Source organism: Gavialis gangeticus, unplaced genomic scaffold (assembly GCF_001723915.1).
Source record: "Gavialis gangeticus isolate Ggan-Ray unplaced genomic scaffold, GavGan_comp1, whole genome shotgun sequence".
Lineage (NCBI taxonomy): Eukaryota > Metazoa > Chordata > Crocodylia > Gavialidae > Gavialis > Gavialis gangeticus.
Window position 1 is genome coordinate 52623745 of NW_017729004.1, and position 17278 is coordinate 52641022.

Sequence of the window (17278 nt, forward strand, 5' to 3'; positions counted from 1 at the left end):
TTACTGGGGTGGCCACCAGTATCTGGGGGAATGTTTGTTCACCAGTGCCCCAAGGGATGACGAGGTCGAACAGTCATAAACTTCTACAAGACCGTTTCAGGCTGGACATAAGGAAGAATTTCTTTACTGTCCGAGCCCCCAAGGTCTGGATCAGCCTGCCATCGGAGGTAGTTCAAGCACCTATGTTGAACACCTTCAAGAGCAAATTGGATGCTTATCTTGCTGGGATCCTATGACCCCAGCTGACTTCCTGGCCTTTGGGCGGGGGGCTGGACTCAATGATCTTCCGAGGTCCCTTCCAGCCCTAATGTCTATGAAATCTATGAAATGTAGTAGTTCAGAATACTGTAAACTTACTTACTTGGGTGCCAGTACCAGTTTAGAGACAGTAGCTTGGAGTTTAATAGGGGCTGCTAAACCTGCCTGAGAAGCAGGGAAAATACTTGGGCAATTTGCCATGCTAGGCTCTGTGGTCATACAGCCAGGTTGCTACAGGTACTTAAGATATAACTAGCTTTAAAACAAGCTCAAGTATGTCTACAGTATACTGCAGTTGCAGTGACCTAAAAGAGGTTTGCTTATTTAGCTTAGCAAAATGAAGATGGAAGGAGGGGATATAATTGCACTCTACAGATCAGGGGGGTGAATGCCGGGGATGGAGAAAAACTACTTAATTTTGACTGAAGAATAAACCGGTATACATTAGACGGGAATGTACTCTAGGACAGAAGGAGCTTTCTAACAGTCAAAAGCGTAAGACTTTAAACACTCTCCTAATATGTTAGGAAGCAAAACTCAGGTAGTTTTAAGATCGAAATCAAGACATATATTAATGAGGTTAAATCACATGGGTTCTGGCAGCTGCAGAGAATTGGACTCAGGGGGTGTGTCTACATGAGATGCTGATTACACAGTAGCCAAATAATGCTGCCCAGTAATGCTTCACAACACCAGCAATGCTAGTATGCTACTGTGCAGTATTAGTAGGCTACTGTACAGTGTGTTATTGTCCTTTGCCAGTGAAGATGATAACATCCAGCGGGGTGGGGAGGGAAGAAGGGAGAGAAGAAATGGGGAAAGAAACAAGAGGGAGAAAAGGAGAAGAAAAGAGAAAAGAGAGAGAGGAAAGAGAAAGGAGGGGGGTGGAGGCTAAGCCATGTGGGTACTTAGGTAACTCACAAGCCCAATCTTTGCCGTGAACAATCTGCTGGTTTTCATTTTCCTGGCCACACGTTTCTTCAGTGCTTCTGCCATGCATTGCTGTTCAAAGGCCAGTGCTCCAGTCTGGATTGATGACCTCCAGGATGGACGGTCACGAGCAATTTGCTCCCATGACTCCAGCTTGATGCCAAAACTCTTTAGGGGCACCTTTAGGGTGTCTTTGTACAGCTTCTTAGGTGCACCACGAGAGTGTACTCCATTTGACAGTTCGCCATAGATTTTCTTCAGCAAGCGAGTGTCAGGCATTCTTGAAAGGTGGCTGGCCTATCTTAGCTGTGCCAGTTTCAGTAGAGTGTGAATACTGGGGAAAGCTGCGCAGTAGCGTTACTTGAAAGGCATTCAGCAGCACTACTGTGCAGTAGCATCACTTAAAAGGCATTCACCAGCAGTACTGCACTACCACACAATAATCAATGTGCAGTCGCATCTCACAGTCACGCCCAGGGAGTCAAGAGGTCCCTGCTGTGAGCTTAGGGGAAATGGAAATGTGTTCCCCTGGTATTTAGTATGACATGTGATATTATTTATGTAGCTCATAAAAGTAAATGATCTCTGTTTGGTAGAACATCTCCTAATGTGAAAGGTATTTTGCATATTTAAATTATTTCCATTTAAGGTGCTGTGTCATGGGATGTTACATTGCAGAGGACTATTTTCTCAAGAAAGAGGGCATTTTTCTCCTTCTGGATTTATTGGCAGTAGGTATTATTGGGGAGTAACAGCAATATTGAAAAACAGCAACTCCTTTTTGTTTGCTATTGTTGCTTCTGGGGTTATTATGTCTGCATGCAATATTGTGTCAATCACGGACCAGTTAATTCAGAGTAAAGCAGGCAGACATCAGTTCACATGCATGTAAACTATCAGACAAGTTTCTCGCTGATCTTTATCTTTGAAAATTAATTTTTCAGTATTAATTCCAGATCCAGTAAACACCATTAATCATGTGAGGAGGGTGGCACCTATTTAAATTGTGCAAAAAAAAAGGTCTTCTGCAAAAAACATTTTTTTTCAATATTAAAGGTACTGCTTAATATGTACTAAATATGCTGGCTAATTCATGAAGGAACAGCATGTACTCAGCTGTTCACACCTTGGCAAGGCTCATTACCTTGTTATCCAAGAGTGTCTTGTCTCTAGTAGCAGCCTTGATATGACTGACCAACCCAGTCTTTTTCAGGGCTGCCATTACAAGCCCTGAAATTGACATTAACTTGTCAGTTTTAAGGCTGTTTAATACTAGCACGGCACTGATAGTGGTTGATGACAGGAGGCATAAAGGCTCATCACACAGGTCTGGCAGTTTTCTAGTTGCCAAATTGACTTTGTTATGTACAACTTAAATTTGCATTTTAACGAAGCTTTTGTGTATAGAAAAGTATCATAAGTCTTCGTTCAGGAAAACATCCCTTTTCAGGTAAGCACTTAAGTTTCTAAGTCCTACTGAAGTCAGTAGGGATAAATTTAAGAATGTACTTAGATGTCTTTGGGTTTGTTTGCACCACTGCAGTAGTAGGTCCTGGCACCAGGAGGTCAGACACATTGTAGCAACCCAAGTCCACAGGTACACTTTAAATCACAATTAAGTCAGTGAGACTGCTCCAAGCTCATCCGTAACAGCCATTCTTAGGTCCTCTGGGGACCAAGTGCTGAAGACAGTGAACCCAGAATGGTCTTACTGACATATTTTCACTTTGGAGAGTGTCAGCAGACTTGGGTACGTGGGACAGGAGCAGGGCATTCTTAAGCCCTCTGGTGCAAGGACTCACTGCTGCAGTCATGTAGACAAGCCCTTTTTGAAGGAGAACCATTGTGTACATGTGGCCAGACTTTAAAACAGGCCATCTAAACTGCTCAGGCACATTTGAGTGGATGTAAAAGTTTTGAGCCAGTAATTTTTTGTGGCAGTTTTTGTGGAATCATGTGTCTAGGAGGATTTCTGTCTTTTTGTCACTGAAGGCAGAATTTCATTGTATTCCAGACAATTTACAGCTCTTTTCCTTTTTCCTTGACTAAGTTAAAGCAAAAGAACATGTGCAACTTAATCCTTGGAATATTGGTTGAATTTTGTGACAATCATAAAACTGCTTCTCACATCAGTACCTGGCGAGGGCACAAAGATCAGACAGTAGCTAGCCTTTTAATCCAGTTGTGGAGACAAGAGGAGAAGGAACTGGGAGTCAAACAGGACTCAAATGGAAAAATTACTGGTAAGTGGTGGCAGAAATTTTAACCAACTGTGATGCAGTTCTATTGAATGAAATGGGAAATTAAGTTTTTCTTCTTGAAAGCAGAATCTTTTCAATACATATAAATTATAGTATATTCTGAACCTTGGCATATGGGATTGTGTATCTGACCAAACTCAAAATACTTATGTGAATGTTTCCGGGGTATAGCCATGTTGGACTAAGGACATAGGCAGACAAGGTTCTTTGGGTAAATCTGAGATCTTCTATTAGACCAAATGAACTGAGTTGGTCTAATAAGAGATCTCAGATTTACCCAAAGAACCTTGTCTGCCTATGTGAATGTTTGACTTTTGTTACACAATCTTGCCATTAGGTGGCATCTTCTGTCTGATGTAGGACTGCTAGTATCTTTAACTGTTCATTCATTTTGCATGCTTCACAGCTTTAAGTTTTATTCATAGTTTCATAGTTAGTAGGGTTGGAAGGGACCTGAGCAGATCATCAAGTCCCACCCCCTGCCATGGCAAGAAAGAGTAGTGGGGTCAAACGACCCCAGCAAGGTGATTGTCTAGCCTCCTCTTAAAGACCCCCAGGGTAGGAGCCAGCACCACCTTGCCTGGAAGTCGGCTTCAGATCCTAGCCACCCCAACAGCGAAGTAGCGCCTCCTGATGTCCAATCCGAATTTACCCTCTGCCAGCTTGTGCTGTTATTTCTAGTCACCTAGTAGTGCTCGGGGGAACAGAGACTCCCCCAGTGCCTGCTGGTCCCCTCTGACCAGCCTGTAACAGGCCACTAGATCCCCCTCAGCCTTCTCTTGTGGAGGCTGACCAGGTTCAGGTCCCATAGCCTCTCCTCATAGGGCCTGTCCTGCTGCCCCCTGATCATGCAAGTGGCCCTCCTCTGGACCCTCTCCATGTTGTCCACATCCCTCTTGAAGTGTGGCGCCCAGAACTGGACGCAGTACTCCAGCTGCGGCCTGACCAGTGCCGCATAGAGGGGGAGGATCACCTCCTTGGACCTGCTTGAGATGCATCTGTGGATGCATGACAAGGTGCGGTTGGCCTTCCTGACTGCATCCCCGCACTGCCAGCCCATGTTCATCTTGGCATCAATGATGACTCCAAGATCCTTTTCTGCCTCTGCACTGATGAGAAGGGATTTCCCCAGCCTGTAGGTACGGTATTCCTTAGCTCTGTATCAGTTGTGTGTCCTAAAAACACTTATGCATCTCTTCAAAGTTTACTGGCAAAGTATTTTTTCCTGATATTGAGAGCTTTCTATGAATGGCATTTTGTAGTGATAGAAATTATGAAATAAATCAGGAGGAGGAGTGATTTTATTATAACAGAAAGTTACCTAGCTATGCAGTATCTCCTGGGCCAAATTCTGCCCCCTCTTGCACCAAATCAGTGAAATTTAGTCCAGGTTTACATTGGTGTGCCCTTAATAGCATGGGCCTATTACTTTTCTAGAATGAGTGACAAAGGATAAGTGATGTAATAGATTAGTGTGTTTCAACTGAAAGTGATTTTTTTAACATGAATTATTAAAAGCACTGCAGCATGTGCCCCTTGTTAGGACTTCTCTTATCCTTTTCTATGTTGTAAAATGGTTAGATCCAAAGAAACCTTTGGTTACCAGTTTCCAAAAACAGCAAGGAGTGATGCCGATGCCTGCCAACTGCCCCAGCATTGCTATCCTGGAAGTCTCTGAGAATATGAGGGCAAAAATTTATTCTTTATTGTATAAAATAGGTAAGTGATATGAGTTGTATCTTTATTTTCCAGTATTTTCCAGTTTTTAATTAATCTGTTTTTTTCCCCCAAGCAATACAACAAACATGCTTTGTTTTATGATAGTTCCACATTCCTTCAGAGCACCATGTGTAAGGTAACAAGACAGCATGGCAAAAGGTTAAAGAAAATTTAAGATGTTTTTACAGTAGTCCCACTTGGGATACCTCTCTGTGAAACCATGTCACCTACCAGCTCTTTGACCATGTCATGGAAAACTCAAAACCCAGAGTTAACAAGTTTATTTTTATTCCATACCGTTCTCTGTATTAAGATGTTTCAGTACTCAATATAACATAATGAAAAGCATGCACTAATAAATGCATGCTACATTTAACCCAGCAGCGTATCTTGTAAATGTGAAATTCATAAAGAGATTTGGGTAAATACAGATAAAAAATCAATTAGTTATTAATTGGACACTTGGTATTCTACATGCATGAAGTAGAGAAAATTCAAAATCCCAATAACTGTGTCTCGCCTCCTTCCTCTCTGCACACTTATTCTTAGCAATATTATGTCTAATGTTGGAATCTTGATATTTGCAAGGTTGAGTTTAGGTTTGGTAGAAGAGACATAAAGTCTCTATAATACTCTGGCTAAATAGCTCCATTCCTTCCTCGAGTTGCTTCATCCTGCTTCAAGTAAGGAAGGTCTGAGCCACATCTGTCCTTTGTGGGCAGTGACTTAATTTAACCACAGGAACACTTTCCTGGCACACTAGATAGCAGGGACAGGCAGGGCAGTATAAGTGCTCTGAAGGTTGTGCATTCAGCAGGGAAATGTTGAAAGAGATTAAGTTGGTTATAGGGAAGGAGTTTGTTTATCACCAGAACCCAGCACAGGTAACTGAAAGGATTAGAAGAGTGACTGGAGGAGTGTGGTAAAGATGCTGTACATGTTAGTAAGATTATTTTTGCATTTAGTGTTAATTTAAACTAGAAGAATTACATGTGGTGAAGTGCTCTGTTTTACACAAATGTGTGATGTCATTCATACATAAATATAATGAATGGGGGTTTTTTTAGGCTTTGAAAATTTGCCTGGTTTGTCTGCTAAGGATTTTGTCACGCTTGCCATCATACGTCGTTATCTTGACTTTAAAGTGAGTATTTAAAATATATATTCCTGTTATCTTTTTCAAATGTTAATAAATGCAGTCCTTGTATTGCAGCAGCATATCTAACTTGCATATAGTGGATGGTGATAAATTTTAGTGGAGAGGCTGTCAAAAGTAAGCTTAAGAAGAACAAGGCAGAAAAACATGTGTTTTCACTTAGGCACAAGCACACCCCATGCCTGCACTACGGCACCTTATAATGTGCTGGATTGTGGCTTCTGATAAGACTACTTTCTGTTGCATGATAAAATGTAGCTGCAGGGTATGAATGAGGTGTAGCAACTCTCAGGGGCTGGCCATTATATTCATAGGTTGCTTTAACTTGTGCTTTTTTGTGCCTGGATTAAACTTTTGCTTGGGGACAATCAGTGAAAGCTTTAAGTATTCTGTGGCCAGCAAGTTCAGCTCTATAACTGATTATGTTCAATCCCCAAGATTGATTTATAACAATTTTTTCCATTTGTAATTTGCTTGGCAGGGAGGAGGTTGGATATGTTCAGAGGGTAGGGAGCTAGCGAGACAGCAAGCTTTGCTCTTGTAATGTATGGACTTACAGCTGTTTATTTGCTCTACTACTTTTGAGCTTCTAAGGCACCTCATCCTTTTGTGTAACTTATATGAAAACCCAAGATTGCAAAACCTGGGAGAAGACATTTAGATCAAATAGGCAAAACTTTACGAAAGCATAACTTGGAATAATGATTCTGAAAAATGACCTTGACCAAAAAGGGGAGAAACAAAATAAAACACAGCTAGATTCTATTGGGTAGGTTTAAAAAATAAATATCAGCATTTTAAATACCTGCTGTCTGTTTTAATGTAAAGGTTGGGGAAGTCTGGAATGAAGTGCTTGCAGAACTAAAGGAAGAGGAGTTTAGACCAGTGACTCCTGATCAGGAAGCCTTGAAAGTTATTTCAGAGGTGACAGAAAGTGTTGGAAAGATGGTTGCTGCTCTTCAGACGGAAATGCTTGAAAGTCACCAACATCAGGAACTCCAGGAGGAAGAAAGGATTTATACAAAAGTAAACCAGGGAATATTTTAAGAGGCATTTGTAGCAGTGTAAATTATTTTGCTGATGACTTATGAAAATTAGATTCTCTCAATTTACCAAGTTAAAAATCCCACCATAATAGTGTTATTTTAAGGTATTATTTTCAGATAAACAGTTGCATTTGAATTCTGTAGTTTAAAAAAGTAGCTTAATTTTAATTCTTTTGTTTTATATAATTTTGTAAATCATTAGGGATCAATGAGAGAGAAAACAGTTATGTAGTGCATCCGCACTGGTACAATCAGAAATAATGATTGTACAACTGAAGACATTAGGGATAAATCGTATTTCATCCTTACACACCAAAGTGGCATTTGTGTAGCTACATCATTACAATTGTTGGCACTTATACACAGTTTGAATTCTGTTTCCACATGTGGTGGGACCAGAATCACCCTGTGAGCCAGCTAGGACACTTCCTTACAGAATGGGACCCATGTTCTAGACTTCTGTCTCCCAAAGACGTTTTAAACTAGCATCTCCTGCTTGCTAGCTAAGGGCATTTATATACATTTATACACATATATTGAGATCCAGTGCATTGGAGCAGACACTATTAATCTAGTTTGGTCTGCATGTGAGCTAACGTGCACTGCACTGCATTGCATGCAGTTGTATAAGTGGTGAAATGAATGTCGGTGCTGAGAAAACAGCAGCAGTGCATTTTGAATTAAAATATCTTCAAAATGGCATGCCGCCACCATTTTTTTTCAGCATCTTCAAAATGGCATGCCACCATCATTTTTTTTCAGCACTGACACACATTTTGCAACTTATACAACTGCTTGCACCACAGCACCAGGTGCTTTTAAAAGAGGCCAGCGCTGCAGCATGAGCATGTGTACAAATGCCTTTTGTGCTCTAACCATCAAGTCATGGGCTAAGCCTTGTCCAGAGCACTTGCCAGCCTCTCTCTTAAAGCTGCCCGACTGTATTTGCACTTAATACTGGATAAACAGCAGTGACATAATTTCTGCCCCATTGTGGGTAGCTACAGAACTCAGGCCTCCCTCCCATCTATGACAGTATCCATTGAATTGAGCTACCCTCCCTCCTACTTATTCTCCATTTCCTGACCCCACATATCTTCCTATCCATGCTGTCCAGTGGGCCAGCTCCCAGAAGAAAGCTGGAGAGTGTTCTTGGAAATGCTTAGCCCATGTCCTGGTGATTAGAGCACTGATATGCATCTCCTGTTTCCCAGCTTTAAAGCTGTCTCTGAGAGAAATAGGCCTAAAACCTGGTCTTCTACCCCCTGGGCAGGTATCTTAACTGCTAGGCTGTTGGGCTAAATTAAGGTGGAGCATTCTTCTGTGTCAAACACCTACCAGTTGTGGTTTTTTTCTGTGACTTTTTGGGATCTTCCTAGTGTTATGTGCATGACTAGGTGATTCTGTTCTACTTGGGCAGTCTGTGAAACCATAGTATAGCATTCCAGGTAGGCTCAAAGTGCATATTCAGGGCATAGCCACTTGGGATCTAAACTGTGTAAGTGCCAACAATCATTTGCACTGCTACATAAGAGGCACATAAATGTGAAATAGGATTTTGCTGTAAGTGAGACCCACAGTTGTCTAGAATCTATTTTCTGGGCATCCTGGGATATAATTCATATCATCTTCGAAACTATGGAGTATTTTTCAGAATCTGGGTCCATGTTTTGGAGTTTCCAGGTCCCTTCTCTGGGATCCCTCTCCTCCAGGTCAAGCTTCTCTTCTAAATCATAGGGTCTGTTTTCTTTCTCCTGCAGCTAGTTTCTTTTGCCATCAAAGCATCTCCTCTCATCTGTACCTTTTATTCCTCTCATGAGTCCTTTTGTCTGAACCCCCTACCAAAAGTTTTTTAGATTTTGCTTTTTAAGACCTAGCACTAATACCTGATCTCTCTTTTCTGCTCAAGCAGAAAGTCTACCCTTTCAAACCTCAGCCCCTTGAGGAGAAGTTGAAGAAAGCACATTCTTCTAAACTTTATGCTAAGGATGATCAAAGTCTTTTTCATTGTCCCTGACCTAGGAGATACAGAAATAAGTCTAATAGCAAGTAGATAATGGATTCCATTCAGTAACTCAGCAATATCATAAAATCAACCAGAATACCTAAATTACTCCACAAACACCCCAAATTGTCACATCATTCTGTCTAGACTTGCAGGGGAAACAGTCCTCAAGATTTGAGTTTGGATCCTGTTAGTTGTAAAAGAGAATCCCAACAGTCTAAAGGACTGTCTGATGTGCCAAAAATTGTGCTGGAATTTTTCTTACAGAAAAGTATTCTTATAGTTTGTTTCAGTAGATGGTAAGCAGTCTGTGACAATCTGAAGTTAAAGTTTTGAATTAAAATTATTTGAGACATGACATTAAGGTTATCATTAAGGGAACATTAAGTAAAATTAATTCATTAAAATGGCTCACAGAACACCTTTAATAATAAAATGTTGCTGGGTTTTTGGTTGTAGCTATGTTGGTCTAAGGACATAGGCAAGCAAGGTTCTTTGAGTAGATGTGATATCTTTTATTAGACCAACGGAGTAATTGGAAAAAAGCTCTTGGCAAGCTTTTGGGCAGTCACCCTTCTTCAGGCATAGGGAGTCGCTGGTGGTCTGAGTCTTCAAGGAGTCTCAGACCAGCAGTTGTGCTGGAAGGGGAAGGTGTGGGGGAGAGGCAGATCAAGGCCTCTGCAGTGAGAGGCTGGGGCAGGGGCAGGTGCTGCCCAGCTGGGGTGGAGTGGGGTGGGGGGATGCGGGAGAGAGCCACAGCTTATCCAGGGGGCATGGGAAAGTGGGGAGCGGCTCCAGCTGCTCCATGCAGCTCATTCAGTGGCTCATTCACTCATCCAGCAGCTCCTGCCACTGATTCTGCTGCTCATCTGGGAGGGCATGGGGGGGCATTTGCCCCTGGATCTGTGCCGGATGGGTGGTGGCGGCACTGGGAGGGGGGCTGTGGGGTGGCTGCAGCCCCCCCCCCCTGCAGTCCCTTCCAGCGCCACCACTGTCACTTGCCTGGGGCCAACCCCAGCCTGCCCCACCCCTGCCCTGCGCAGATCCGGGGCACATTCCCCACCCCCATGCCCTCCCGGGGTGCACACAGCAGCAAAAGCCACCCCTCTCCCCCTAGGCAAGTTGTGGCTCCATCCTATGCCGTGCCCCGCCCCAGCCGGGCAGCACCTGCCCCAGCTCCACTCCCTCCCTCACTGCAGTGGCCTTGATCTGCCCCCCCATACCCCTTCCCTCCCCTTCCACCACAACAGTCTTACCAGCTGCATGCAGCTGTATTGGAAATCAGATCAGTATCAACCGATATGCCTCCTTAAAAACTGGCCATCGGTATCGGCCCCAAAAATCTCTATCGCTGCACTCCTAATGAATACACAAGGGGAGGATTTCTTCCATCTCAGAACTGCAGACTTCTCAAATGCAAGCTGCTGTGGTCCCTTCAACATTTTGTAGTTGGGCAGTCAAAAGGTAGTTTATAACTGAGGTGGCATTGCTAGTCTCTATGAGGAAGTGAGCCAAACACATTGTTCTCTAATATTCTACTTCTGTCAGGTACTAGAACAGCACTGATACCATTAAGCAGTTTAGACAAAAGAGCTATGTTGCATTAGGAATTGTCAGAGGGGAGTCCACAATATCAGGGGAAGCCAAAATGAGAAGGTTCTCCAAAATGAGAACACAAAATCAAATGTGCTGTTAGGAATAAGGAAAGCAGGAGAGCCAATGGAAACAGAACGTGCATTTACATTTCTTCAAACTTCTTTCATGTTGTAGATTCAAGGTATCCATAAGCAAAGAGAAATGGTGAATAAATCTTGGGAAAACTTTTTGACTCGGACATCAAATTATGAGGCTTTAAAGGTAAGAAACTTTTGTGGAATTTATATTGCCCATGTGGTTACAGTCATTGGAAGATTTCAAGCAGAATTGATTACTAGGAAATACAGTTGGATTTACACCAGACTTCAGTAATACTGTGATATTCATAAAAATACAACAGAAATACCAATCTTTTTTCAGAGAAGACTTAGTGGCCAAACTATGCAGGTCCCTGATTACCCATATCCTAAAATCCCAGGCACAATATGTGAATTAGGAGCTAGAATTTCTTTAACTTTGTTTTAATTAAATTGCATCAAAATTGAAATATTCCTGTAGAAAGGCAAAACACTAATTGGCCTGCTTCCTGTGTCCTGTAACGGTCTTATATTTTTAAACCAAATTATTTAATTTTCAAACAGATTTTGATCAATCAGATATTATAAATAGTGCATTCACAATATTTCTATTTCATAGATTTACAGATTTCTAGAGTCAGAAGGGACTTGGTAGATCATCGGGTCCGTCCCCCTGCTCCAGGCAGCAAAGAGCGCTGGGGTTAAGTAACCCCAGCCAGATGCCTGTCTAATCTCTTCTTGAACACCTCCAGGGTAGGGAAAGCCCCACCTCCCTAGGAAGCCCAATCCATATTTTGGCAGCCCTCACCATAAAGAATTTCTTCCTTACGTCCAATCTAAATCTATTCTCCTTCGGTTTGTGGCCATTATTTCTGGTAAACCCGAGGGGTGCCCTGGTAAACAGAGTGTCCCCTATTCCCTGCTGGCTCCCCCTAATGAATTTGTAGGCAGCTACAAGATCGCCTCTCAGCCTTCTCTTGCAGAGGATGAAGAGATCATGTCCCTCAGTCTGTCTTCATAGGGTATTACCTCAAGACCCTCAACCATACGAGTAGCCCTTCTCTAAACCCTCTCAGGGTTATCCACATCCCTCTTGAAGTGCAGCGCCCAAAACTGGACCCAGTACTCCATCTGTGGCCTCACCAATGCCACATAGAGGGGAATTATCACTTCCCTAGACCTGCTCATGATGCACCTGCTAATGCAAGAAAGAGTGCAGTTAGCCTTGCTTATTACCTCGTCACACTGGTGACTCGTGTTAATTTTTGCATTTTTATTAAAACCATATAGAAATGACCTTCATGTTTTATTTTGCATGTTCTTTGTCAGGCTGTATATGATGAAGTGCTGTTTTGTGATTAAAAATAACTCATCCTTCTAAATATCTTTAGAAAGCAAAAAGACTTCAGGAAAAATCAATAGAAGCTTCTAGATCAAAGTCAAAGTCACAAAATGCAACCACCCACTCAACTGAAATAAAAGGCCTAAATACAACAGTAAGTAAGGTTTCCTTTAATTCACTTTATCTTACAAATTAATAGAAATAAAATAGTGTAATTACTGTAGGCCTTATGTTAGTTGCACAGATGAAGTGTTCCCAGTCCATTTTTTTTTTTTTTTTTGGTCCGCTATTTCCTGCTTCCCACATTTGCTTTAAGTTTCCTGATGACGAGGTCCAAACTTGTGAGATTAAAGCACTGTGTCTGTAGCAGAAAGATGTCTATTACGAATTAGTGTATCTTGATGTCTTTGATACTCCAGGAAAAGGGCACTTATCAGAAGCCTTTTCCATCTGTGTGGCTGTCTCGTTCTGAACCTGCAATAAAGATAATAAAGATGTCCTGAAAGCATTCTTGAAGGAAGAAATGCTTTGTTCTTTTACTAAATGTCTACACAGGGCCCTACCCACTGTAGCTGATATGTACCTCTTCAACCTCTGATAATTCACAAGCATCAAAGATGCATAACTGGTCAAAGAAGATGTAGGAAAGGCTTCCCATGGAAAAAAACGTCAGAGACACTAGGCCTTTATTTACTGAGAAGACCTGCTGAGCACTTAATCTGTTCATTGAAGGCTTCTTTTCCAGTTGTTCATTCCTTCATAAATGGCTCATTAGTTGCACCTGATGAAGTTGACAGTGTACATGCATATGTCCCACAGAAGAGTTTGGCAGTTTTCAGCTTCTTAGGAGAATGACAAAATACCTGGATTTGGACTCTTGACAATCTAGAAAACTTCCTGCTTGATTGTTTTTAACGGAGTTAGAGTTAGAATTCCTATACCAATCAATGAGCACCCCACTGAACCAGCTTTGATTTCTTACTGACCTCAGCTTCTGTGCAGAAGGAAAACGGCACAAATGTAGCAAATCTTTTAACATAGATATAATTACATTGTTGTGGTGGTGGTGGTTGTTGTTGTAGTATAAGGAAATGAGACAGTTTTGGTCAGCTTGAAAGGCAATTATCTCTGCACAGCATTAACCTAATTGTTATCAAGTTTGTTTAGGCTTTACAGCAAAGCGGGGCTTCAAGGAGGAATTTAAGCGTGATAATAAGGGAATGATCAACTTTGTAGATGTTTACAGGGAGCTTTCCCTCCATGTAAGAGGTAACATGGAAGAAATCATGATGGTGCTAGGTCGAAAATGTAACAAGTAGGTGATGGAGTCTGGCTTCATGGATAATGCCCTAATCCAAAGCTTCTCAAATTGTGGTCCAGGCACCACCACTGGTCTGCAAGCTCCATTCAAGTGGTCTGCAGAAAGGTTGTGGAACAATTGAGAATATCTGTACTTGGTCCTGCACTTGATTTATTTTTTCTGACAACGGAGCTCAAAACTGTTTTGATGATGAAGCAAAAAAAGTTTATTAAGTGGTCTGCCGAAACCCTCAGCAGTTTTCAAGTGGTCTGTGGAAAAAAAAAGTTTGAGAACCACTGCCCTAATGCAAAGAAATAGCAGTTAGTATCTGGCAGTAATAGGATAGTGAATGAGTGATATCATGGGCATAGCCATGAAGAATCTTGAAAGGGGAGACGAGCAGCTGATGTTTGATATGATAAAGAAGAGGAAGCCAATGAAAGACAGGGAGATGCAGTCAAACTAACAGGATAGGATATTTGTAGCAGAATTCTGCATGGATATGAGTGGGACAAGAATACAGAGATGCAAAATGGTAATAGCTCAAGACAAGAAATTTAGCGGTGTGAGTAAATAGGAAAGGTTGTATATTAGAGCTGTTATGCAAAAAGAATCTGCAAGATTTAGATGCATCTTGGAAGAGGATCTAGACAGAAGTATATTGTAAGATATTTGATTATAAACCTTAAGAGTAAGCCAGTATTTTCTGGATAATTTGTCAAAAAAATCCTCCCAAAATTCACCAGAAAACTGTGGTACTGGTGAAGCTGAGACTGTTTCAACCTCCATAGAAAGAAGAAAGTTCAAGAGAAATTAGTCCATTATGCAGAAGTAGTATAGTAAAAAAAAGAATGAATTCATCCGTAGAAAGTCATGTTCATCAGCAACACTGCATAGGGATTGTGAACTGCAGGCATGTTTAGCAATCTACGGTATCTAGTCATGGAACAGATTTCTCCTCCCTAGCTTGAACATCTTCATTAAGTGGAAAGAGAGGAAGCTAAGATTGTTTTTGTGGATCAACCAGAAATGGCCACTTATGCATAAGAAGCAGTTCACTTCCTGGTTGGTTTTGGAGGGGGGACACATGGACAGACTAAAATTAACTGTGCAATAGTGAGGAATTCCAAATCTCCCCTCAGCTTCAGTTCAAGGCAGATTTGCTATTCACAGGCCTTAACCTGTTCTGTGTACAGAGTAGTAATGAGGTAGAAAGCTTGTGGGCCTGTTGATATTTGGGTCTTTCACACCCTTCTTCCAGATAATGCTCCATATCATATTCTTTTCCCCAACTTTCTTCAGGAATCCATCTCTCAAAATATAGTTTGTTCCAAACTAACATGACTGGATTCAGGAAAGTGATCCTGTTTTGTCTGCAGGGGCTTGTTAGTCCCCTATTCAGTGTGTGCCCTAGTGTACCTTCAGAGAGGGAGAGATCCCATTTTGTTCTGCAGAAATGCAGATACAAGATACTCCACTCATCCAAAATGGCAAAGTTTCTGTCATACACAGAAGCAAAACTTGTGGTGCCTAAGGAACATTACTGTTGAAAATGTAGATAATTGTACCTAAGTGGTTGGGTGGAGATTTTTGTGCTTGCCCTCTTGGACTTGGGCACCTAAATTCCACGTGAGCTTCATTTCAGGGACTGAGAGCTTCTTTGATCTAGCCTTCAAATATTGGCAGAACAATAAATCCAGATAACAGAAGATAATGCACAGTATTCCATTCTTCTAATGAAGTCTTGGTTTTCTTTTCCTCTGTACTTGGGATTGAATACAAAGGCTGTACAGCATGATCCATAAAGACACCAACTGAGAAGCCACTCAATCTACATTATTGATGGAGCAATTTGTGTATTGAGTTTAAAGAGTATTGGAGAGGAGCTAGGAATCCTTCAGACTGCATCTCCAGCTTCTGAGTAATATTGTCAAAAGGCTAGGCCTGTGATGAAACTCTCATTTCATTTTAAAGACTAACATGAATGTCAAACAATTTGTTTTGTTTTCTAGGTTACATCTGGTCGCTTAGTAACTGTAGAAAGTACGCCTTCTCAATTAACTGGAGGGCCACTGGCTGATACAGACCTTTCTCTTAGAAAGATCTCTGTTCGTGGAGGAGCCTTAAAAAAAATCAAAGGAGTTAAAGTGTTGGACCCATTCAAAAAAGATTCAGTATCTATAAAATAAACACTGGCTGGGAGTATTTCAGACGGTGCTTTTTATTTTTTCTTATTCTTACATATAGTATATTTTAGGTGGCCAAACATTTGTAAAATATAATCTATTTGTTTTGCTTTGATAAAAATGCATAGAAAATAATGTGAAATGAATAAGTATAGATTAAAATATATTTTGTTTTATACACAGTAATGTAAACATCAAGGTGTTTATGAATAAAGAAGTCCATGCAGTATGTTGCAAAGCTATTGATTCTGACCTTTCAAACCATGTGTACCAGAGAGCGTTCATTCTGACCCGGTCGGTACCTGGACGTTTGTCCCTCAGGGTATCCTACACTGATATCTAGGTATGACTTTGAAGACTGTCCTCAGCCAGTCAGGCCACATATGCCACCCTGTTCATATCTATATCAAACTTTACATCATGTACCACAGACGCACATCCTGATGAGTGTGCACGTGGTTTGTAGCACCTCAAACCACGTGCAGTGCACACGTGCACATTCACATGTGCACTGCTAATTTGCAGGACGACAGGTTTTTTGACACTGGGAGATCCCAGTGTCAAAAGAACTCTGCTAAAAAAATGGTGAGGCACATACAACAGCAGCGTGTGCCAGTCAGGATCTGAGCAGCTGGCTCAGCACCACTGCTGCCTTGGGAGGCCCCCCAGGACCCCAAGTGCTGGCCTCAGCCTCACCTACCCCACCCAGGGCAATTTGCTGCACACTGGAGCATGCATGCAGGGGGCATACCTGGGGCAAACAGCAGTGGCACAAATATGTGCCATTGCTATTTGTCCCATGGGAAACATGTGCCCCTGCATGTGCACACTCATTGTGATATGCCCCAGTTGTCCATACTCTGCTGTTTTAAATGCAAAGCTGATCAATTCCCCTCTAGTAATCAGTCTTGTCTTTCCTTCTGTGCTTGTCTTTATAAAGAAGAAATGAGGTGTAAAAAGACAGGAAACACAGAACAAGAAATTATAGCATTATTGCTGGCAGATTTCCTGTGCTCAATGCCTGCAATACATAGTAAGTTCCAAACACACTGCAGAAAGTGGGGAGATTAGTGGTGAGTGAGGTCGAGTTGAACTTGTAGCCTGAAGTTCAACAGAGCTTCCAGGGTTGGGTTAGACTACTGCGGAGGATAGACCATTAGGGGTTTAATATATAGATGGTTGGCAAATATGAAAATAGGAGGGGATTGAAGTCGACCCTACCTATAAGCATAGACCTGGTTTTAATTTCCCCTCTTGTCATAAAGAATGCACATTCCACGTGTTGCAATTACAGACTCCTTTCCTTGAGGTTTATAACAAATACTAGCCAATTGCCCATCATGAATGACAGAGTGTTTTAGGGAGTGTTTACATGGCTCACCTCCCTCCCTGCCACCTGTTC

The 17278-nt window shown here is 41.8% G+C and overlaps 1 protein-coding gene across 1 annotated transcript in view; it reads left to right on the forward strand.

The window, feature by feature from the left end:
• CFAP69 (cilia and flagella associated protein 69) overlaps positions 1–16105 on the forward strand; it is a 63961-nt gene extending 47856 nt beyond the window's left edge. Inside the window, exons 16-23 of the mRNA XM_019507969.1 lie at positions 1838–1919; positions 3239–3431; positions 5031–5168; positions 6236–6312; positions 7153–7350; positions 11146–11232; positions 12440–12544; positions 15703–16105. Of these exons, the coding sequence (XP_019363514.1) occupies positions 1838–1919; positions 3239–3431; positions 5031–5168; positions 6236–6312; positions 7153–7350; positions 11146–11232; positions 12440–12544; positions 15703–15879 (1057 nt within the window). The 3' untranslated portion in view covers positions 15880–16105. The remainder of the gene's footprint in view (positions 1–1837; positions 1920–3238; positions 3432–5030; positions 5169–6235; positions 6313–7152; positions 7351–11145; positions 11233–12439; positions 12545–15702) is intronic.
• The last annotated feature ends 1173 nt before the right edge of the window (positions 16106–17278 follow it).